This window comes from Camponotus floridanus, unplaced genomic scaffold (assembly GCF_003227725.1).
Source record: "Camponotus floridanus strain SB8 unplaced genomic scaffold, Cflo_v7.5 scaffold21, whole genome shotgun sequence".
NCBI lineage: Eukaryota > Metazoa > Arthropoda > Insecta > Hymenoptera > Formicidae > Camponotus > Camponotus floridanus.
The window spans coordinates 699100-724726 of record NW_020229337.1 but is presented as its reverse complement, the minus strand read 5'-3'; the positions used below and the strand labels follow the sequence as shown (position 1 = coordinate 724726).

At 31.2% G+C, this 25627-nt stretch overlaps 2 protein-coding genes across 5 annotated transcripts in view; one reads left to right on the top strand and one right to left on the bottom strand.

Annotated features, from left to right (window-relative positions):
* Nucleotides 1-12972, top strand: part of LOC105253057 — a 57816-nt gene extending 44844 nt beyond the window's left edge. For 2 of the 4 annotated variants that reach the window (XM_025408444.1, XM_025408446.1), the window contains exons 4-16: nucleotides 1525-1855; nucleotides 2668-2720; nucleotides 2944-3098; nucleotides 3406-3575; nucleotides 3700-3749; nucleotides 4342-4473; nucleotides 5004-5045; nucleotides 5375-5568; nucleotides 8368-8593; nucleotides 9705-9834; nucleotides 10267-10574; nucleotides 11037-11235; nucleotides 11549-12808. In XM_025408444.1, the coding sequence (XP_025264229.1) occupies nucleotides 1525-1855; nucleotides 2668-2720; nucleotides 2944-3098; nucleotides 3406-3575; nucleotides 3700-3749; nucleotides 4342-4473; nucleotides 5004-5045; nucleotides 5375-5568; nucleotides 8368-8593; nucleotides 9705-9834; nucleotides 10267-10574; nucleotides 11037-11235; nucleotides 11549-11713 (2155 nt within the window). In that variant the 3' untranslated portion in view covers nucleotides 11714-12808. Of the gene's footprint in view, nucleotides 1-1524; nucleotides 1856-2667; nucleotides 2721-2943; nucleotides 3099-3405; nucleotides 3576-3699; nucleotides 3750-4341; nucleotides 4474-5003; nucleotides 5046-5374; nucleotides 5569-7126; nucleotides 7353-8367; nucleotides 8594-9704; nucleotides 9835-10266; nucleotides 10575-11036; nucleotides 11236-11548 lie in introns of all 4 variants that reach the window. The other 2 variants (XM_011260822.3, XM_025408445.1) reach the window with 2 other exon arrangements.
* A 97-nt stretch (nucleotides 12973-13069) lies between these two features.
* On the bottom strand, nucleotides 13070-25462 carry LOC112637834 (adenylate cyclase type 10-like). Its single transcript, XM_025408420.1, has 28 exons — nucleotides 25340-25462; nucleotides 25048-25186; nucleotides 24788-24925; nucleotides 23733-23944; nucleotides 23239-23457; nucleotides 22572-22708; nucleotides 22181-22395; nucleotides 21842-21948; nucleotides 21433-21557; nucleotides 21195-21330; nucleotides 20732-20875; nucleotides 20134-20340; nucleotides 19758-20032; nucleotides 19326-19625; nucleotides 18997-19142; nucleotides 18780-18932; nucleotides 18342-18559; nucleotides 17758-17947; nucleotides 17453-17662; nucleotides 17048-17236; nucleotides 16723-16781; nucleotides 15136-15392; nucleotides 14943-15047; nucleotides 14617-14792; nucleotides 14396-14501; nucleotides 13915-14011; nucleotides 13375-13656; nucleotides 13070-13227 (listed from the first exon to the last, which is right to left on the bottom strand). The coding sequence occupies exons 1-28, from the start codon at nucleotides 25436-25438 to the stop codon at nucleotides 13072-13074; spliced, it is 4797 nt and encodes a 1598-aa protein (XP_025264205.1). The 5' UTR covers nucleotides 25439-25462; the 3' UTR covers nucleotides 13070-13071.
* Between the last annotated feature and the right edge of the window lie 165 nt (nucleotides 25463-25627).

Below are 25627 nucleotides of genomic sequence, written 5' to 3'. Positions count from 1 at the left end.
CAACCGATGAGAGAAAAAGGCGAGAGTGAGAGTGAAAAGAAAGAGAAAAATAGCGCGAGCGCGGTCGATTGAGGCGATTGGATTGCGACTCGCAGAAAAAAACCGTTAGTTTCGAAGACAGAACTTGTGTTTTCTCGGCTCCGAATAAGCATCTCTCGCTGGCGTTCGACGTTAAGAAAAAAAATATCGACAACGTTTACGCGTCAGTAAAACATACGTTCAAACGCGACGAGCTTGTTGCGTAGAGGCCACTTCGTTCCGCCTGCAGATTCTCGCGGGACTTGCTTTCCCCGTTTCGATTATCATTAATCTCCAACGCAGATTACTTTAATTTAAGATATAATTGCTACTTGTACAGAAAAAAAATTCTTAAGTTCGTCTGCGAGAAACTGTTATTATATCGTTCAGAAAATAATACGATAAAAAGCAATAATGTGCTATTTTCGCACACACACAATGATCCCGGATTGACCATCATTATATAAAAATGAGTATATGAATATTTAAAGAAAAGTATAATATATTCGCAACATATCGCCGATATTCTTATTCTTGCACAAACGTTGCAGAAAAGTTAACTGCAAGAATAACGAGGGAGATAAAGCGAGTGTGCGATTGCACATCTTAGGATTAATTCCTTCTTCTTCGTTACGTGTGTAAATAGAAGTGCGGTCAATTTGTATGAGAATGAGTCTTTGTGCAACGCAGTCGGGTCTCGTTATATAAATCTAAAGTTAGGCAATTTCGCGCTGGGTATTCATTAATCTATTGTACACTAGTAATCGGGAAAGAATTTCTCAACCGTCTGCGCTTCATCTCGAATTCCGGGTGTCCTTGTCATTTAAAAAGAAAACTTCAGCAAAAGACAATTTCTGCAGTATCATATATAATCGCCGATGTACGACATCTTTCTCCTTGCGAGAATTTTTAACGGGAAGGACGTTTCACCGTTAGTTTCGAAACGACATAGAAATGAAAGCAGATACATACTTATATATTCTGCGATCATTCCTTCTCTTAGTTGGGAATATTTATTATTTTCTCTCTCTTCTGTTATGTTTTTCTATGCAACTCTTGTACGAAGATGTATGGGAAAGAATCTCGCTTATCATATATTAAATACAACTATTAAATATAACTATATATGTAATAAATACAATTATTTTTCATATTAAATTGAACATTCGTTGTGTTTGATAAATAAATATCAAGACGACAAGCATCGCTAAATATTTTTTTTGAACGAATGATATTATTAAATATATTAAATATTATATATTATAATTATATTATATATCATATATTAAATATATATTATTAAATATTTAAATATATAATTATTAAAAAATATTATTCAATTTTTAAATATATTAAATTAATATTATTCAATTTTTATATTAAATTAATATTATTCAATTTTTAAATATATTAAAAAATATTATTTAATTTTACACTTTAAAAGATATGTTTCTTTTGCTACAATCAAACCGATTACTTTGATAATTGAAATCGTCGCGGTCGTAGATCCGCGAAACTCGAGACTTTGCAGGATCAAGAACAGCAGCAACGACAGCAGCAGCAACAACAATTACGAGACCAACAACAACGAGAGCAACAACAACGACCGATCCAGAGGCAGCCGGTCGCGGTTACGAGCACGTCATCGCCGGTCTCGCAGATCACCGAGAGGCAGTTGAGACAGCGGCAACATTCCAGGACGAGTTATCACGAGGACGAGTACGGTCCCGCGTCGGAGGTCGAGAATGATCGACAGCAACGAGTGTACCGGGGACAACCTTCTACAATCGGTCAGGTGCAACGCGACCGCGATGGTCTGCGCCGGAATATAATCTCGGTGAGCGCTGACATGAAATACACTTAGACTATTCGCTACTTTTTACGAAATAATGAAACCAGTAGAATAGTTTTATGATACCCTCCCTATCTTTAAACAAATGTAGTATTATGCCCATAACGTTCAAGTTTTAAATGCATTTAAATGCGCCGTTATTTACATTAATCAAATTTATTTAATCTATAATCAATATAACAGAATAAAATCATCAAAAAGTGAATATTTTTTTAGATATTTTGTATTGTATCATGATTTGAAAAAGAAAAATCTCTATTTGCATTAAAAAATTATTTAATATAATTATTTTATATAAAAAAAAATACCAACGATACATTAATATGTGATAAAAATATGATATAAGAATTGTGTTGCATGCACTATATTTTGTTTTTATAATACCGTAAAATTTTTATTTAACATTTTATTTTAAAATAAAAACACCTAAGACTGAAATAATATATTATAACTATAATTACAATTATAGTATAATTACTATAATTACTATAATTAAGATTTATTATATATATATATTTTTTTTTTATAAATGATGAAATTTTTAAATAAATAGCTAAACGATTTTGATAATGAACGCATTTCTTAATTCTGCGATGCGTAATAAGATCGTAGATAATTTTACGAGCAACATCGAGAATTCCTTAATGAGACATGCTTGTAGAAAGTCACATTGAATAGGAAATAATAACCGCGTCCATTTAATGTTAAATTGGATTTAATTAATTAGCAATGAATACGACAATTCAATGATACACCAAAATGGCCATTGAGATTGAAGTGTCACGTGTGTATTTCAGGAGAGAGAAAAGGATAGCCTGAGCGCACGTGCCCAAGCCGAGACTCATTACAGGTTGGTAATAAAGTCACTCTTAAGAAGGTTGGTGCTTGTCGCAATAAGGCAAGACTTTTAATTTGGCCGTGATTTCTCCTCGAAACTTTTACATTCTACGTTAGTATAACAATCATACCTTTGCCTTATCTCGGTTAAAATTTATTATAATGACAAACTAAGATACTTTTCATCGCATCAAAGTGATATTTTATATGTGATATTTTATATTTTCGCGTTTTAGAACCTCTGTTCCAACCTCTGAATCGCCAAGACTTGCCAAAACTCTGGCCTCGACTGTCGCGCCGGTTCTATCTAAGGCTTACTATAACGATCCAGATCAAAGTTATCCGTATTATACAATTTATGATGACGACGTTTCTATTTACAAGGATGATGGTAGGCAATAAAACTTATATACAATTATTTGTATATTCTTTTTTGAATTATTTTTTGTATATCTCTCCACGTTTTCGCGATAATAACTCATAATAGTTTACTAATAGTATATATTATTTTAAATATTTGATTGCATTTAATGTATATTTTTTTACCGAAAATATATTAAATACATGAAATATGATAATATTTAGATAATGATAAAATATCAAGATAATATCAAAGATAATATAATAAGCAAAATTAATTTTAATTTTGTAATTATTAACGCAATTTGTAATAATTTTATATCATTTTACGTATATAGATTACAATCAATATACTATTAATCAATCAGTGCCGGTGCAGCAGCCAAACGTTAAAATTAGCGAAGTGAGCACAAAGCAATACCAGAAGCCGAAAAAGGTTGCCGTGAACGAGGCCGAAAAGTACAATCTTAATCAGGACGTCCAAGATTATGATATTTACGAAAATCAGGTATGAAGATATATTTCACGTAATAAAAATTTGAATGAAATAGTCAACGTTATTTTATTCCCGTTACAGTTTTGATTCTAATTAGAAATGGTATTTAAAAATAGTATCCGTTTTTATGTTTCAGGCTCAGCTCAATAAAAACAAGTTCCGCATATCTGACGGTCAACAGTTCAGGTAAGGAAATTGTTAATCGATTAGTTTTGCGGTTACTCGGCAAATTAAAATTATGAGAGAATACGCTAAATGATTACCGCATATTTAGAATAATAATTTCTGATCATGTAACATATTTATATAATAATTGTTTTTAAAGATGTGATAAATATTGTTTTTGCCATTAGAGAACTTTAACTATCTCAGACCTAAATTCACTCTTATTAGATCTTTTACACATTTTTAAGACAATATTATAATAATAACTTACATATATTATTTTTAACTGTTACTCGATAAGGAGTTATAATTCTTTATTGAACTTTTGCCATTATTTTAATAAATTTTTTTCTTATATTGAATTTTATTGCGTCGTTGCTAATGGATGTATTCTTGTTAGTGTGATTAATCATCTAAACATGCTAATGTTTGTACGAGCGTTCGATCATCAATAAAAATAACTGCGAATTGACGTTCAATTCAAGACTTATCTCGCTAGTCTTTATTTGCGTGAATCCGGATATATGTAAAGACGATACTCAATTTAACGATTGTATCAACAAGAGGAATCGCGCGATTTTAAGCGATTTTATTAATTTATTTACGAATGCAGGACAAACGTGCTCAGTCATTCCGTGGGACACGTAACAACACCAAACGTCATTGTTGATACCTTCATACCATTAACTACGAGCACGCAAACTCCCAGCACGACCAGCAGACCTTACACCGTCAACGCGCCGAGGTATAATTTTAATTATCTCGCTATGCTTTTAATTAATACCTCGTAGTAAAAAGAAATTAACGGTATTAAAAATTAAAACATTAAAAAGAGTTAAGCCTCGGATATTCGTATGATTTTTTCGACTTGCTTATTTAAATTTTAAATTAAAATACGGATGATTATAATGTAAAGTAAATTGAGACCGAATTGATGAAAACGAGTACAACCTATTTATATTCCATAAAATTTTATCAGCGATTCTTTAATATATTCTAAATTTTCTTTTATACAATTCTGCGGATAAGCAAGAAAGAAAATTCATTTTATTTCGTTAACCTGATTTGTGCACATGGCGCAAAACGCGAAAAGAACGGCCCTGTGCCGATTTCCGTCGGCCGAGACCCGATTTCGCCGGCAAAACGACGTCCCTCGCTCGCTTACGCGCTTTCTCCGCCACGTAGTTTAAACGCACAATTTTCCTTCATCCACGCGCAGCCGGAAATCCCTCGGATCTTATCTTATGCTCCAATTTTGCTCCTCTTCTTTTTCAGCCGAGGTCGACCGCAGCAGATCCATCGGGGCACGGCACCGCCGTAAGTTCATTATCAAATCACTTTCTTCAACGAGGCACAATCTGGCTGATGTACGATACCACTAGTATAGATCCGCGAACGTTTCGCGATGAGACGCGATACCGTGAGACTACTTTCAATCATTTTTTTTCGAAAGCGCGAAATTTTATTAGAATTCATTGAGATTCATTTTGATAAGCGTGCTATCGAAAGGGTTTTGTCGAATTTAGCGTATATAAATTTAATAAAAATAAAAATAGCAAATAATACGTATGTGTATATGTTTGATTAGAGAAAATTAGTTATTATATTATATGATAATTATTTTGTAAAACATTTGATGTTTTCAGACGATCTCGACCTACTTTGAAGCCATCCACTGAGATAGTTTCAAAGGCGCAGGAGTTTATTGACATCTACAGGTATCCTCCAGTGAGACCGGCGACGATTTATCCGACGCCTCAAGTAGACAAACCAGCGGCAAAGTGTCGTAAAGATGTCTGCTTGCTTCCGGATTGTAACTGCGGAGGCGCCGATATTCCAGGTAATTAAATGACATAATGACACATTCGGATTTAGAGAAAACGCACGATGGTTCATTCCACTTTGGTCGAAATCGTTGGTTAAACGACCTAAATTTATAACTCTTTCTCCTTTCGACTCGAGAAGACATAGATTCAATTTCAAATTGTGAACAGAATGAACCAGAGAGATTACGAAACTTAAATACGTTCAACGTGATTCTCTATAAAAATGAGATTTGAATTTCTTTGAATACAAACTTGATTTCTAAATGATCAGTTCGATTCTTCTGGTTGCTTAAGTAGACCGGAAATGATGTTGTGCGAGCTAGAAAACGTAAGATGGAAAAGTTTGCATTCCGCGTGCCGGAAGTTGGGACATTTGCCAGCTGAATGTAAATAAGGAAGTAGGACGATATATCGTCCTGATGAATCTCGTTCGATGTATTCTCGTCCTCGATTAATCAACGATAAATCAATTATCTGACGTGAGAAACACGCCTGTCAGTGAAAAATTCGCGAGTGACGCAAGCGGATCGCGCGCCGTGTTTATTAAGTTTGACGTATGGTTTAGACGTAGTCGGGGGTCTCGCCGTGACTTTCTCCGATTCTCTAACGTTACATACACGCCGACCGTTACATGTACGCTCGAAAGTGAAACAGATCTACCGCCCGATACGATACGCCGGCTCGTAGCGTGCGTCGCCCTTCGAAATTGAAAGCAATTTGCATTTGCGGAAGGCATTCGCCGGACGCTTGACCAGTGCAATTCCCGATTATTCAGTTTACGCGTAAAATACGGCCGTTAAAATTTCGATCTCGTTACCGCAGATCGTTGAGCATCACGTTTTACTTTCGCCGAAAGAGATAACTTGTCGGGAAAATTATTTTTGTACCAATTCGCGAATAAATAAAACGTATCTCACGATTTTCTTGCTATTGGAATTTTTATTCGAGTGTCTTGGAAATATTTACGCTCGGAAGATCGTTATTTTTGAAAGTCATTGATTTATAATATTATTTTATATCCTTTCTGGATTCTAAATAGTCTTCAATTCAAAGAATGAATTTAGTATATGAATCGCTAAAAATAGAAATAGATACAAAAGTGAATAATTGTTTAAGAAAGATTATTAGCTAAAAAATTCAATTTTTATATAATATGTATATATATAAAAATATTTTTTTCAAAAAATTTCAAATGTAATTAGAATTTAATTTGCAAATACTATTGATTTTGCCTAAACAGTTATAATTAAAATTAGCGTAATGAAAAAAAGGTGTTGAGATGATTCTGATCAGATAACACATTATTAAATAATTTACTCTCACCTGTAAATTATTTTAATTTATAATATCGTAATCCACGCGTAGAGAAATCGGAGCTTTCGTGCTCTTGTTTTCGAAAAAGTGCACGCTTATATTAAATATTACAGAAATAAGAATATAAATTTTCTCGATTTCACCGAGCAATGACGTATCAGTTTCGCTGATCATTCAGCAATGTATCTACTCTAGAAACGCGTGACGCGTTCATCCCGATTCTATTTATAAGCTACACGATGAAACTGTGACGTACAGGTGGTATTCCGGTCGTGCAGACGCCGCAGATTGTTCTGCTTACTTTCGACGACGCCGTAAACGACCTTAACGCACCTCTGTACAGCGATCTGTTTGAAAACGGCCGTAAGAATCCGAACGGCTGCCCGATTTCAGCGACTTTTTACGTCTCGCACGAATGGACAGATTATACCCAGGTGCAAAATCTCTATGCAGACGGCCACGAAATGGCGTCTCACACTGTCTCGTAAGTTCGTATCAAGACCGGATACAAGCACAGGTTTTCATTAACACCGGGAGTGTGTCGCATATGCCATCGTGCTACTGTTTTAACCAAAAGTGGAGAAGCGAAACTCGAATGTCATCTCATCGTTTGATTTCTTATTGCGCCTGTTCGACCATCTTCTTAAGATTGCAATGTCTCGAGTGGATGTGCAATCGGGAAAAACATTTATCTGCGAAAGATCCTCTAATTTGATGCAATTGGAGAATATTTAAACATCGAGTTCTTTGAATTTTGCCATTATTAGATTTGAGAAATCTCTCAGAACTCTCTAAACTCTCTTTTTAAATCTTTAAATTCTAAAAATACTTCCAAAAACAAATTTTTCAGATTTTAAATATTCGAACTCTTGATTTGATATCATTAGATTCCAAGAATCTTTAATAAAAAAATCTCGAGATGTTTTAAAGTATTGTAAGTATTACACCCTCATCTTTAAATTTTTAAATAATTCTCGAAAAAATTGTTTATAAACTCTTGCTTCCTTGAAATTGACACTGTATAATTAGAGGATCCCTCATGAAAATAATCAAAACACAAATTATCGTATTCATCTGGTAAAACCGCAATTGCAATCTTAGAACACGAGATCTCTTGGATCGCGAGGTCTGATAATAACACGCCGTAAAATACGCGGTTTCACCAGGTGGATACGACACCTGCGATGCATACTAATATATAATGCGTGTACTAACTCTGTTGTTCTCTCTTTTTCTCTTTTTACGCCTCATCATATTCCTCATTCCCATCACGCGCTATTCTAACTGGTACATCTTCACACACATATATACCATATAAAAAAAACGCTCAAAAAAACCTATATCACACCGATATGTTCGCAAAAAAAAAATAATGTTCTACAACATACATTTCAACATGCTCTCGACCGCGTGTCCCGATTCTTCCATTCTGTCCATTTCCCCTTTCTTTTTCTCTCTCCTCGTGTCCTGGATCCTGAACGCGACCCTAAAACGAACAGGTGACTATCTGCCGGAGGAGATACCGCAAATCGTTCTCTTGACTTTCGACGATTCCGTGAACGACTTAAACAAGGGTCTCTATGCTGACCTGTTTGAGAAGGGACGGAAGAATCCCAACGGTTGTCCCATCTCGGCCACTTTCTACGTGTCCCACGAGTGGACCGATTACAGCCAGGTTCAAAATCTCTATGCCTCGGGCCACGAAATTGCTTCCCACACGGTCTCGTAAGTAATCGTCATACGTGTATCTGCGAAGATCGCGTCTTCGTGTTAAAGCATGATTCTCACTTAAGTTTTATTAAAGGAATCTTGTGAGTGATATGTAAATAATGTTGCGATTATTGATATTGCTTGGGAATCTGTATTTTTACATTTTATTCACGAATTTATTCAATTGATATTTATTTATTTTTTATTGATTATTTTCACAATTAAATTTTTTTAAATTAAATTAAAATATGTAAAACATATAATTATATCTATTATACACCAATTAAATATCAAGAATCAATGATTCCATTATAATTGAATCGTATCAGCACGATAGTGAATATTATAGACAAAATTATACAAAAAAAAATTAATTATTGAATTTTCCAAAATTTTCTTGTCTTTATAATTAATACATAATTCGCAATTTCGAGAAACATCACACTTATTCGACAATCATTCGTATCATTAACATTACATGGATATGTGCCAATTAATTACGGTCATTAAAGTCGCTAAACAATTATTGCTTTTCTTTACGTGCTGTTCTTCAGTGTCAAAATTAACGCTGGCTTGTTTCGCTGACGAAGAAATTAACAAGTACTATTGGTTGTTGGATCGATTGATAAATCGCTTTCGCTTATCGCGCAACGTTTCTTAATTAGGATGACGACATGCATGTTCGAGGACTTTTATCTCATTTCATATGCAGAATATCCCACAGATCTCACATTAATTTGAATAACAATTCAAACAGATCTAAGCTAATTTTCGCAATGTAATTATCGTATCTTTTCTATTTTTTGATATGCTCTACATTAAAATTTTTAAAAAATTTATAAAAATTATAATGGTGTAATTTTTAAAATCAAATTTTAATTCTTACAATCATTTGTCATTTCCACCTTTTTTCGATTTAAATATCTTATGTTTAGTTTTTGATACTGTCATTCTATAAAAGCAACATTTAAGCAAAATATGTGCTAGTCGCATTTATGTAGTAAAAAAAATTTTTAAAAAAAGTGTTTCTACGACGCGTGTCGTCAACCATTTTAGGATTCGTGTGCCGTAAAAATTAATTCTTTATTACTCGAGTAATCAGTACGTCAATAAATCTTCGCGACAGGCACAGTTTCGGTGAGCAATTTTCGGCGCGAAAGTGGGCGCGAGAAGTTGCTGGACAGCGTGAAATTTTAGCTGCTTACGGAGGCGTCAAGCTGGAGGATGTCAGAGGAATGAGAGCTCCTTTCTTATCGGTAATTTCAATTATATTTATTAAAATCGTATGATATTGAAAAATATCAAAAAGAATATGTAATTAATCAAAATTTTGTTTCTATTTGCAATCTCATTTTTTTATGTTTAACTTCTAGAGAATTTTAATAGATTTAATTTATAAAGAAATTAAAAGTTTTGAATATAGACAATAAATAATTTAAAAATGTAAAGAAGAGTTTTTGGTACAATTGTAGATTAAATAGTCTTAAGAAATACAGTGCTTTTATTGTTTAAAATATTAAAGTAAATGTCAGATCAAAAGTTGAAATAAAAAGTAGAAAAAGATTTAATTTATTAAATTGGCTGTTATAGTCTTCTTTTCGACGAGATCTCTTCTATAAGATTACGAAAAGTTTCTTCATCGTTCAAGAAAGCAAATTATTGCTATGTAATATTGTTTTGTGTCGCAGGTCGGAGGAAACAATATGTTCAAGATGCTGTGGGACACAAACTTCACATACGATTCTTCTATGCCAATTTACGAGAATCGACCGCCCAGTTGGCCGTACACGCTAGATTACAAGCTCTTCCACGACTGCATGATACCACCCTGTCCCACGAGATCCTATCCAGGATTGTGGGAAGTTCCTATGGTAATGTGGCAAGATCTCAATGGAGGTAGGTGCTCCATGGGAGATGCCTGCAGCAACCCGCCGACTCCGGACGGCGTGTACAAGATGCTCATTAAGAACTTCGAGAGGCATTACACGACGAACAGGTTGGTAAAATATTTCTCACCCGCGAATACAATTGTGAGATAAATAATCAAAAATTTATGTGATTAATTTCTATAGTCGATATCAGTTTCTTAACATTTCGCTTTAAAATTTTTTATAAATCTACGATTTGATGTCTGAGGCTTTTACATGAATTGTATGAATCGGGAAAGATCTCTGAAGGTTTTTAATTTAGAAAATATATATAATATTGAAATGCATGTAAATATCAACTTATGGTTTTTCTAACAAATTTATTTGTTTTACATAAAATCTGTGTGTGTGTGTGTGATTATCTTAATAAATTTGAATCGAATCAAGATCTCATGTCAGGAAAGCTCCATGTGTAAGTGCTTTAAAAGAAACATTTATACAATTTTATTATTTCGTAAATTATCTGTCTGAATATTTCCACATATTCGGAATAAAACAGATAATTTGATTGCATTTTCATAAAATAATAGGGCGCCTTTCGGCCTGTTCTACCACGCCGCGTGGTTCACTCAGCCACATCATAAAGAAGGCTTTATATCGTTTCTCGATACCATTGTCACGATGGACGATGTATGGATAATTACCAATTGGCAGGCCATACAATGGATCAGGAATCCAACGCCTCTGGCACTTTTGCACACGTTTGAACCTTTTGGATGCCATTATCCGGTAAAACTACTCGCAGTTTATTAAGATCTCTATTCTTATAAATAACTTATTCACGAGACATTCAAGTTTCTCATTTTTTTTCCTGCATGAAATGGAGTGTTAAACTATTTGATTTACATTTTAATAGCTGCAATGTATCGGATGACTATAGTTGTCAAGTTAAAAGTCACTTAACAAAAGCTTTAAAATATCAGGATTTTGATTTTTTTTAAAATCTCTCTTCAATAATAAGAAATGCTCATTGAGAAGCATTCTTTTACGTGCGATTCCGCAATATAAGAGTCCCATTGCATTGCGATAAATGTGTACACAGGACCGACCCAAGAAGTGCAATAACGCAAAGGTCTGCAATCTTTGGCACAAGAGCGGCGTGAGATATATGAAGACGTGCCAAGCATGCCCGGACATTTATCCCTGGACAGGCAAGACTGGTATACGTAGCAGCCGCATCGACAACGAGGTCGACGCCCACGAATGAGCGGACGGAAGTTTAGAACTTCGTTGTGATCGGGGAGAGTCCCGGATCGGACGAAAATCCAGAGCAACACGAACGTTCAAAAGATGCGATTGAGGGGGTCTAAATACAATCTTAATCCCTTTCACGGATATTATTTAGATATAGATGCAAACAGCATCCGAATCTTTTACGCGGATGTGTTTTAGACGTTTTTTAAACATACTGCCTTTTAGATATTTTGACTTATTTAAATATCTATCTTTTGGATTTTCGCGTTGTTCGGGGATGCGGCAATGTGCGCGAAAAGGGGAGACACTCTTCTATTCGGGCAAATAATTTCGAGTATTACACGCGTGTGTCCCAAGCGGACACACATTCGGGCCGAGTACGCCGATGCAAGAGTTCTACACTGAAAAATTTGCAAAATTTTTACATCCACGATGGATTGTATTAAATTTATCTATAATTGCTCTAGATTTTTAACCAAAAAATCATTATATTTATCAGCAATAAGGTTTTTGGACGAAAATTTTATTGGTAGTAGTTTCGAATTTGTTTTGAAAAGAGAAAAAACATTTAGTGTGCAAAGGAATAATTTATATAAACCTTTGTATTGCTACAGTTTTCTCAATTTCCTCTGAGCAATGTGGAATTTTGGCCGATGCTATAAGTGTATAAAACGACGTAGTGTTGAATCTCGGAGAAACGTGCGTATGTAGGGTAAATTAAATTAAATTAATTAAAATTATTATCGCGATAAAATTGTGCGTGTAAAGTCGCGTAGAGAATAGCTAAAGTGTACACGTCTTTTTCTATCTCTTTAAAAATCAACGAAGAAATCGATCAAAAGATCGATCGGACGCACCTTCCTTTCCACTTTTCTTTCTTGTGGTCTCCCCTCAATTTTTTTCTTTTGTAACTTTCCTTTTCTTTTTTTTTCTTTTTCATTCTTTACTCTCTTAAATTCGCAAACATCCTTGGCGTACTCGGCCAAATTCGGCCAAATAGAGCAATTAATTAAATCACAGTACGTAATAATTAATCATCGAGATGTATGCGTAAACATCGGTCACCGAAGATATTCATATTTAAGTGAATTCGTGACACTACGTCGCGATTGAAATTTATCATGCGTGGCCACTTTGTAGAAAAAGGGAAAGAATCGAGGAAATTTCGCCTTGACGAAGTATCGTGCGCACGAAGGGATCGTCGTGTTTATCTTTTAGAACATAAAAATGTAATATGCCTTTAATAAATAAATATTTCGCTACAACATCTACATCTCTTTTCAACCAACGTTTATAGGGAAAATCATGGACTGTAATCGATTAACGTAATGTGATAAAAAATAATGTGTCAAACAGTATTTCGTTTTTTTGTTATAAATGTAAATCAGGTATCGGTAAAGGATAGAGAATAGTGGACCAAGTGCTAATGTTAAAATGGTGAATGTACTGCCAGGACACCATATCTGTCGATCCAGCATATTCTACCCAATATCGCGCCATATTATTATAAATCTTCTCTTTCCACGTCTGTAAAAAAATTTAGTTATATTATTTAAAACAGCCAATTATCGGTTATTTGCCAATTTACAAAAAAAATATCAAAGATTTAATTAACTTAACTTATTCTTATCAATTAATCATTAAGCGCAAATTACTTTTAATTAAATTTATTACCCTTCTATTTTGCATAATCCATGCTTCGATCAATTTATTTCCTTGTGAAACTGCAAATTTTTGTGCTTTGTGCAGATAAAATCGCGTGGTCGATTTGCGACCTCGAAGAACATTCAGGTATGCCATCAATAAATACAAACACGGCTTTATGACTATCGCGTGCTTGGAAACGTTCCCGAGGCATTTGATAATTTTGGAAATATCTTGAATCAGATCCAACAGCTTCTCAGATTGCTTCATATTGATGCAACGGAGCAGCATCAATAGATAACATTCAAGTCCCTGAGAAAGGAGCATTAAGGATTGAAAAAAGGTAATCATTTTCATGTAATATATAATCTATGACAATGAAGAAAAAGGGACATATAAAGAAGAACATATATTCGATAATGTCAATCTTGAGATTTTCGTAATAGATTTAAAACTATAAGTGTTTTTAGAACGTCATGAATTTATCTAACTCGTATACATATGTATAACAAGAGAAAAAAATATATAATAATTGAAAAAGCATAGACCTTTAATAATTCACGAATGTACCTTAATACAAGTGAAAATTCGGGAAAAATCATCGTAACTGACATCCTTTATGAGTTCTTCCGCGCTACACGTAAATGCGTCATTAATCGTGTGTCCCCTACATATACAATATATCTTTCGATTAATAAAGATCATAATAATTCAATCATTTACTTTTCGAAAATATACAAAAAGACATAAAAAATGGAATAGATATCTTAAAATTAAATATTTTTTTATTTACTTTTGAACAATACAAGTTAATAATTTTGAGCTCATTTTCGGTAGCAAAAATCTTCTCATAAAAATATAAAGATATAAGAAATAAACTTACGATAAAGAATGAGGACAAGTTTTTAATTTGCGAGTTTTAAAAGTTCATTAATATAAATATAAATTATAAATTTTAGAAGCTTATAAATTATATTAAAATTTAATTATTTATTGTTTATTCTTTTGAAGAGGCAAAGAAAATTAATAATAAAAAAAATTAGATACTTACATTCTAAGCTGGTATAGCCACAGGCATGTCAATAAACGGGACAAGCTTTGCGGATCGCGCCATACACAAAATTTCGATCTGTCTTGATCTGCTACGTAATCATTATTTCATGCGTGTTAAAGTAATTACAGGTTAAAATAAAGTGTATAAAATCACAAATAACGGAGAAATTCTTTATATACATTTTAATGCAGCTTTACGAATTGTAATGTGTTTCTTACCTACACATTTCTCATAATAGTTATGAAACGTTTCGTACGAATCTAGTACAACTCCTGCATCCAATATGAATTCTAAGGAAAGAGCGTAATACCATGTTTTGTCGGACAAGTCTACATCTTCCTCTGCTAAAAAATATAGCTCTCGCATTAAATCGACGGCTTCGTTGATACGCTTGGTCCATAACTGATTAGATTATTAAATAAGAAAGGATTATGAAAGTAAGCAATGAATAATTATACACATTTTGAACAATATAAAAGATCCAAAAACCATATGTCAAAAATATCTGAAAATGTGTAAATTAATATGACATGTCATGTAATATTTTTGTATAATGCTTTGAATCAATTTATTAAGATGCAATGTTGCAGAGATTTTTAAAACCTTTATACCAATATTTATAGCTTCTTCCAATTCACCTCTTAGTGCTCTATTTTTACGTACACAATTAGATTAATTCAACAGAAAAAGAGAGAGAGAGATTCTTGTAGAAATTTTTATATGTTTGAATTATATACCTAACTTGATACATCATTAAATAAATCTTTGCCATCATCGTTATTTCTTCGACATTATTCCAACTAATCTTTGCTTTTATTACGGCGAGCATTGGTCTCTCAATATATTGTATTAATTCGATATTTTTTGTGCGATGCAAAACTTGAACTGTTACGAGATATATTTCGCCTTTCTCCAGAAAATTATCAATGTTTGAAAAAGCCAGCTTGAAACTTTTCAAGGCATAAGTCTGTGCCGCTTTCAATTTATTGTCTATCTATAAGTAATTATGCAAAAATTATCAAATTTTTATTTTGAAAGTCTATTTCGTTACAGATTAAAATTGAGTTAAAAAATTTTATAGGCATAGGTGTGATTAAATATTATACTTGTAATATATATATATATACTTGTTTCAACAAGACAAATATATAAAAAACAGAATATTATGTTGAAAAATTCGATACTTATTTTACAAGACGTAGAATGCTATTGTTTTTATACAGCTTTTGTTGATATTTGCACGGCGAGACTCGAGGGCGCAGGTAACTCTGTATCATTTCATTTTAAAATACGTCACGAGAAATACTCGAAACATCGAACGCTATTATTCGCTATGATTATTAGCTATGATTTATTAATTCATATAATTAATTCCCTTGATAAATGACGCGTAAAAGTATCGCGGCAACGTTATGTATTATCGAAACAATTATTTCACGCAATAAATCGCGGCCTTTAAATTTCTCGTCTATTCCAATGTAATAAAGAACTAATTACAATGAACTAATTACAATAAAGCCCGATATTTTATGATATTAGAAAAATAATACGAATAACCGAATCGAATAACGGAAAGGCATGATATATTGATTAAATAATAATAGATATATTGCGTGGCGGGATTTGTGTGTATTCGTATTTTCTTCGATATCTATTGTGCGAATAATTGTCGCTTGTCAACATCGAACAATGTCGGAAGTGTCGTGCAAAACATCACACGTCCTACTAATTAGTGCATCGACGTAATTAAGCGTGTTATGAAAAAACAATGAGAAATGAAGAACAAGGAAGAGGAGAAAAGGAAGGAAAGATCCACGAAGAAGCGATTTTAAAAAGAATCTATAAATAGAAGGAGAAATATAGTATTATTCAAGATATTATATGTAAATAATTTGTCGTCTTTTCAATAAGCTCTCTATTTAGATAAAATTATTTTATTTTTTAAAAAAAGAAATTTTTTCGTGTTAAAAAATTTATAAAGGAAATAATATATATACAGCTATATTAATTAATAAAACTTACATGTTTAATCATTTCTATATCTATTTATTTTTCAATTTCGTTCTCTTTTCGTTTTTGTTTTATTTGTTAATAAAGACGACAAATTCTTTTAATCTATTTAATAAGTCACTACGTATACATACCAAGTACGTGACGCAAAGACGACGCAAATATGACGCAAGTTCCAATTTTTTTATAATAACATCCCTCGGTACGTCATTAATTGAATAGCGAAGAGGATATCGCATTTTACAATATATTTTTAATATTATACGGTAGCAGATGGTTTTTTTCGTTTTGAGCAAAGTATTTCGCAATTTCACTGCCGTTGTATAATATTTCTTAGCCTGATCATAATTTCCCAATGCGCTATGTGCGTCACCTGAACAATAATTGTAGCATATATAGTAAACATATTATAACTATATTGAAGAAATTTCTGCGAAACTGTGATGGTAAAATAAATAAAATGCGAAAATTCTCATGAGATCTATGTTGATTATTATACAAGTAGTTTGACTTATTATTTCTTTAATAATTCTGAGAATAGAATAAACTTTATTTAAATTAAACAGCAATGCGATGAAAAATTTAATAAATATTCATTCTCTAAAAACAAATAATATACAATAATCTGTGAATACAGACCCATTAAAGCTAGAATAATTCCCTTATTCGTGATATTTTTTTTTGCGATGTCATCTGTCCATTCGGCTATCTCGATAGCCTCATTTCTTTCAGTAGCACTCGAAAGCAATTTAATGGCATAAAGTGGTTGCGCAGTTTGTATCAGTCCAGCACTGTATTCCATAAAGAAATCAAGCACTTCGATTTCTCCTAAAATAAATCAATGTCAATAATTACATATACAGTTCAGTTATATATTGTGTATCTCATACGTATATAATATAAAAATATATATAAAAAGATTTTATAAAAGAAGCACGGTAATTTAAAAGCATCTAAGACAAATTAATACTACAGGAAAAGTAGTTTTTTCACATATTGAAATATTCTTAAACTATCTTTACACAATAAAGTTGATAAATTTACCACAATTTTCAATGTGTCGATGCAACCTCCAGAAAAGATGACTGATAACACTGTCGCATTGACAATTACGATAATCGATGTGACTAAATTCTTCCAAACAACTTGAAAAAGGATCTTTCGTTATTTCTGGAGCGACACTTGTAGATCGTTTCCAAAACTTTAGTGAGTTATTTGTTAAACCTTCTTTAGTTCTTCCTTCGTCTCTAGAAGCTATTGTGAGGACATACAATAGAATATGTCGAAAAATAATAGAATTTTGAAAATTTCGAAAATCTCTTGAAATAAAAAAATGGATTGTTAGCAACCTTTTTCTTCTTCGTCATCGAGATACGTCGGCAGGATAGATATTCTGCGTATATTGACGCTCTCTTCCCTCTTCGACAATCTCATAGGAAGTATACTTGGTTTTGCTAACATCCATCTATTATTTCGATCTTCAATTAAGGTTCGATGACGAACCAGCGAAACTCTAGGCGAATCTGTTGGACTTTCTTCCTGTGAAAGTAGGGAATGTTAATCAGATAGGATTTTCCGAATATAAAAAAATAACAAATAGTTTCATAAATAACAAATTAGAAGACATCAAAAATTTAATTGCAAAAGTTAATTATGTAAAATGAATTTGCACGCGAACAATATAATATTGTAAAGAACAATCGGAATTTTAAAAAATTGTAGTACTTAGGAATTAAGCAATTGAGACTTTTTGTATTATATACTCAACAATATGAAGGCAATAATTCATTTAGAAAGAAAAAGATTTTAGAAAAAAGAAGGAAAATCTTAATTTTGTAAGAACGATTCAACATTTTTTAATCTACGAAATCAAAAATTATTTGTAAAACACATTTTCTGAAAGTATACTAATTATTGTTTACGTTTGTTTGACCTCGGTGAATTTTTCTTTGCTGGGAACATGCAGAAAATGACCTTTGCCACAAAAATTGCACTTTTGTGCGTCCAAACCGTATATTTTGGCTGCTCTCGCGTGATGCTCTTGCCTTTCTTCATTCGATTGCATATCATACATTATACTGCGAAATAAGTCGACTTTGAACTCTAGCATTTTACAGTGTGCATAAAGAGGAGAAGATAAGATGACAGATCCTGAAAAAAGAACACATAAATATTCAATCAAATACTCAATCAAGAAATATTCAATAAAAGAATGAGCAAATCTACATGATTGTACTGTTTTTATTGCAGTTGCTATTATTTCCTTAAATCGATTTTTATATTCAAATTTTTCTTATCAAAAATTTTATAAGACGTTATTATTTTTTCAAATTAAGACCAAATCAGATTATTTTTAATATTTTAAGCTAACGTGAATGATGACAATGGCAAGACAACAAGTGATGCATATCAGAAAACGTTCTCCGCTTCTTGTCTATACAGAAGATAAGATCTTCGGTGTGGAAATCTCGTCGTTGAAGCGAAGCGCACTCCAATATTCGCATTCGAATCATCTCAGAAACGGCTACGGAATTGCACAAAATTCATATAAGTTAGAATGCAAATAGATTATAATTAATATTATTTACCGGTGACAGTATGCGGTGGAATTGAACTCGGCATTACATTTTCTAACATGCTTCGTTTAAATACTTTGCCGAGCGTAGCAGCGCACATAATAAAACTATGCTCGTACGGATTCATTCTATTGTAGATCTCGCCCATTAATTCTATACTAAACAAGTTTTTAAATGAGGAAATATAAAATTTTCAAATGACGAGTTCAGCACAATGAAAAACTTCTGTACTTCAAGATACCATTACATTATAGATTTAATCATTCGTCACAAACATTGCGAAAAACTAAGGAGTTTATGGGACGTTAAAAAAAAAAGAGATAAGATTGAAAATGATAAACAAAACAACATAAGATGTGCCTCTCATATCGCGATTTATATCTTCAATCTCGAAGTAATTCTCATTCGTGACACAGATATCTAATTCGCTCATCTGCGACCAGGGCAAAGGTGGCGCAAGTTCATCGGGCGTCAGATCAATTGGCAATTTTGTCACCAGAGTGGTATCCATAAAAATGAGATCATATCGTGCCGCTTCGCCAGGCGATATCCTGATGAAATCCAAACTGTTACTCTGAAGTATCAACGTTAGCAATGCTTCGCACCATCCGATAGAGCCGTCTTTGCGCCGCCGTAAAATCCTAGCACAAGAATCCTATCATTATTTTAACAACATGATTTCAAAATTTTTTCTGCAACTGTTGAAAAATTATTTCTGAAATGTTATTGCATTTTAGTTAAGATACACAAAAATAAATGGTAGCGAACAAAACCTATGTAATATTCTGGGTATTGCAAAGACGTTCAAGAATTGACATGCAAATATCGGCAGTAAATTTACATCCAGACCGAGCAATGTATGTTTCATCAATCTTTTGTCTTTGTAGATTTCTACTTCCACGTGGGACAGATCTTCCCACGAGTTCGGCTTTAACATCGTCATCGCCGTGACAATATTATCGTTATTAAGAGCCGATGATAGAAATTGCCAAGATATGTAATCCATGTGCTGAATATCGTCGAGTAAAATGCAGATTTTAATTTTCAACTGTAAAAAATGAATAATCATATTTGTTCCATTTACGTAGAACAACTTTAAGATAATGTCATAAATCATTTATTTAAGACAAGATAACATAACGACATTGCCTGCTTCAACATCATTTGGAAGATATTAATAGTCTTTGTGTGACGTTGCCAATCAGAATCCAAGCAGTAAGCGTCGGAAAGAGGAAAGTGAACTCTCATTAAAACGTTGAGATAACAAAAATCTTTCAAAGGAAGAAAACTGCCCAATTTAACAAGCAAAATCTTTTCACGCTCCTCGACCGTATCACAATCTTCAGCTTCAAGTATCTGTTCAAAAAGATTCAAACGATTTATTTTCATTGCACAAATTAGATAAATAATGAAGATAACTGATAGAGAATCGAAAATTTAGTTTTCTTAATTAAAATGACGACTTTTGTTTAAATATATATCATTTTCTTTCTGTTTTTTATCAATTCTTCATATAATAGTGTTAATAAAGTATTTATACCGAAAAAAATAAAAAATTAAAATTAATAGAAAGATATAGAAAAATATCTATTCTATATTTTTGTGTTTAAAAATTAATGTTTTCTTCCTTTTTCTTTCGATAATTAAAAATTTATAAGTTTACAGAATAAATTTCTATTAATTTCTCTTAATTTACTTATCTTCATCAAATATGTAGGATAAAATAAATCGAATACGTATTCCGTACTTGTAGAATAATATGATGTATAACTGAATAAGCCTTCTCCCCATATGTTACGTGAAGAGATAGTTTAATTGGTTTTATTTGTTTGTTGCAAACGCTCGCGACGAAAGCATCTAAAAGTCTTGATTTTCCTGATCTCTCATTACCCTAAATGAATCAATCGATTTTTTAATGCATGCAAGACAGATGCAATAGTAAATATGTGTTAATTCCTAAGTATTGCCTTATATACAAAATAATATAATTATATTTATCTCAATATTATTATAATGTAAATATAATATAATTATTTTTAATAGAAATTTGGATTTTATATAATTATATATTATTACATAAAATTAAATTAAAATGATTAATTATTGTAAGTGTAATAATAGATATATTAATAATTAACATTTTATTTTAACTTTAATTAAGAATTAAACAAACGCATATAAACTTGATTTTCGGAAAATTGAAATTGAACCTCAATTAACAATCCAGAATAATTCCGACCCGTTACTCCGATCTCATCCAAAATATTATCAAAGTACTCCAATTCTCGTGCTCTACCCAAAATAGGATAGCAATAATCCAGAGATTCAATTGCGCTCAAATCTTTTCTCATCCTATTCACACATATAGACATTTGAACATATATTTTACGTACTTCGTGATTCACGCAAGAGATTCATGCTCTAATTGTTACAGATTTAAATACTCACGGCGTATCGCCGAGATATTCATAGACGTGGAATTTCTCCAATAGTCCAAATATTCTCACGCCTCGAGAACGAAATTGATATTTTTTCAAATGGCTATGTATTATAGTGTCATAATCACAGGAAACCTACGAAAACATGAATTGAGACAACGCGTTTATCTCGACATTTAAATAATTAACATAATTAATTTTCATCAAAGTATTATCAAATAGGAAAATAATGAAAATATATGAAAATAATATGATTAAATTTTTCTAGAATGAAAGGAATAAATTGTTTAACAAGCACATGTTATTGTTAATAATAAAATTTATTATTATTATACAAAAAGAAAATAATTAGCTTAAGCGGATCAGATAGTTTTTATAAACTAAATTTTTTTAGATGTCTCTTGGTAAGCTAATATTACCTTAGCATAAGAAATGATCATTATTTTCATAACTTTATCAACAGGCGGTCCGATAATCGCGTAATATTTTCTGGCGGTATGTCCGATCACACCGCAATAAGCCATTCCTAAAATTAAATTAAGAAATATATTGCAATATAATATTGAAACAATATTTATACATGATTGAATTGTAATTTAAAATGTATTTATGAAGTTATTAAGGTTCATCCATGACTTCTCTAATTTATCCCGTAATCCTTTTTTTTGAAAGAGATTCTTCGGATAATTATATATATTAAATACAAGATAATTAAATAATCTATAAAGGAAAACACTTGTTTTTTGAAGAAGTCATACCTGTTGAAACGCCCACGAATGCGCTTTGAATACCGACAATGCCTTTTATTGTTTGCAATGCATGCATCGCAAAAGTAATCCCCTTTTTGCAAGATTCATCGATTTTAAACTGATCGTCATCGTCGCATCCGCGTAATCCGAATACGATACAGAAGAGAATATTTCTTTCGTATAGATTCACCGTGTTAATACAACCTGCGTATTGCGTAACTATGCTAAATGAACATTAAAATAAGTAATTCTTTTTCTCTTATTTTTTCGATAAATATAATAATATTAATATTACTGAATATTACTATTACTGTATTATATTAAATATAAAAATATATTTTTATTTTATATATTATTTATTTATTAAATTTGTTATTTACGGTCAATATTCTCGTAATACCTGTGTAAAAGTAGAAAACATTTATCAACCAAAAGAATTAATTCGTTGTCTGGATATTTATCGGGAATAATATCGAGAGATACTACTGTAATTCGTCTGATCTCCGTCAAAAGTCTTAACGATATATGTTTTTCGATCTACGAGAAACGAAGAATATTTAATAAATACACACAATCAAAATAATCAAAATAAAACGCAATATATTCGCGAATTCTTCTTTTTTTATCACAGTCAAGACAATTTATATTAAACAGTACCTGCTGAATTACCGGTTTTATCAAATAACTTTTCAACTGTGTAGCGAAATTTGGATTTATCTCTGCTATTGTAGAAATCGCTGTTGGTGGCATTCAATGTAAAACAATGCATTTTTCGAACAATGATCCAAATAAAGGTCGAAAACATTTCCAAAATCAAGAAATAAAAACATTAACAATTATTTATTAATTAAAGATTCACGAACCAAAAATTCTGACAGTTACGTTGAAAGAAATTGTTATATAAACGTAAAAAAGTTACTTTTTTATAGTAATAGGAGTACAATATTATAATACAATTATGATAAGGAATACGAACAATGATATACAAAACCATTTAGTAAATTTATTAAATTTTAGAAATTTAAGTGAATGCATGAGTTTTTGTGAGCAAATTTGGAACAACAAACTATATCATTTATTTCACCTGTAGAAGTTTTCATATCAATGATTTCTTCATCAGAAAGTAGTTTCCCATTAATGGATAAACGTGCTCTATAAGGTGACGATGGTCTAACAGAATTTGTTATAGATTTTCCCTTTACAGATATTTTATCCGAAATAGTGGAGACACTCGGCGGTGTCATGTATGTTAATTTTACGTCTGGTTGCTCTAATACTTTTATTATCTGTGATTATTGAAAAAAATCTTGCTGTATATTGAATGAAATTGATAGTATCTAATGCATTAATTTGCTAATTGTTGCAAATTAATAACATTTATATTATTTATTTCTCTCCAATGTAATAAGAATGATTCTGTATCAATATATCTCTTTATGAATTTTTAAATTATAGAAATTATGAAATTCGAATCTTTAATTTTGATTATCTTACACTAATATTAATTTTTAGTTTAAAAAAATTACAAACTTATTATTTATAAATTATAATTGAAGTATACCTTGATATTATTTGGAGTTTTAATGACGTATTCATATTGACTTGGCGTACAATGCTGCCACGCGCTCAATGATAATATTAAATCATTTGATAGAGAAACTTTATTGGCTTGCTTTAGTTCTTCAATCGGCGAACCAAAAATTATAAAATGTCGAGCTTCGTTATTACCGATCACTGAGAAAGTTACATCTCCGACCGAAACTGCTATATTTACTATTATTAAGAATTTTAAATTGATATTATCGAAAGATGAAAAAAGATATTTACAAATTCGTTTTATTAAATTAACTAAAAATATAAATATTTATTGTTTCTAAATTTATTTTTTTTGTTTTATATAACTTTAATCTAATTTTTATTTATTTAAAATCATATTTTTTAAAAGTCACTGTGAATATTGTATGAAAGTATATTGTTATAGCAAATACCTTTAAAAATTTCATCATCATCCAGGTTTGCTATAGACTTTTGTATGTGCATCGCGCATATAATTACTTTTTGTATGATGTCGTATATAAATTCATCATCGTGTATTTTCCATGTAGCTAATAATCCTTGAGCTATATTTTTAATTTATCTATATATATATACATGTATTTTTCAAAAGAATCGAAGCAAGAAGAATAAAAGATAAACGTATCAGTGAACATCAACAAATCATTAATCAGTTTTTTAAAATCTATATGCATATTTTTCTGTAATTATATAAAATAATTATATTATGAATCTTTTTCTATTTATTATATTTTTTAATCTACAATCATCAATCTATAGTTATGATATAATTAAATTATATTGTATTTAATTAATAATATATTAAATTGAAGAGTTATATTATTTCTTCAATAGAATAGAAATTTTTCATTTATACACATATCTTAAAAAATAATTTTGTCATGTAAAATTAATATATAAAAAAATGAGAACAACAAAAAAAAGAAAAACTTTAAAAAAAATTAATATTAATTATTATTTATAAGAAACATATGTTTTTATTTGGTTTTTATTTTCTCGTTCACACTGATGCGTATATCTTAACTTGAACAAAAGTCTCACCAGAAAATTTCAGTATGTCTCCCTCGTTGCAATATATTTCATGAACTATGATGTCGACGTACTTATTTAATATTGTAGTTAAGGCTGGACTTCCACCATTTTTATCATAAGTATACTTCTTAAATAATGTGGAAAACCCTATCATTACATTAATACGATTTTAAAGAATGTCAATTAAAAAAAATTCAAAGAAAAAGAAAAAATTGTCATCTACTTCGTCGTAAAGAGATTTAAAATTTGTGTGTCTGCGGAAAACTAACCAAAAATATTTAGATACATTAAAATAGCTCGAAAGCTTTGAAAACTTTTCTCTGACAAATCAGTGTCGTAGATTACTTCGTCGGGAACAAAAGTTGCCATAAGATGTATCTGCTCGTCTACATTACGTAAATGTAATGCCTAAAATTAAATAATTTTAATATATATCTAATATATAAAAACATAGTGGATGATACTCTAATGCATAAAATATATAAAATTAAAATTGAAATTGGACAAAATAGAGGATCATAAGGGCAAGAAAATAAACATCATAAAAGAATTGTGTCTAACCTGTTTTAATGTCAAACTATCTTTTTTAAAAATAGGGCCGAATAAATCTGGCGTCCAAGCTGGGACAAGATTTTCTTCATTTGTTGAATTATATGCCATTACTTACAATATATCTTAATGATATAATGACATATATAATATTGTTGTATTAAAAAAATATATTACTCTTTTTATAAGAAATGAAAATATGTATATCGATTACAATATAATCGATTGTAATATAAAATATTAATTACTTTATTATGACATGTATACAATATATATATATATATATATATATATATATAT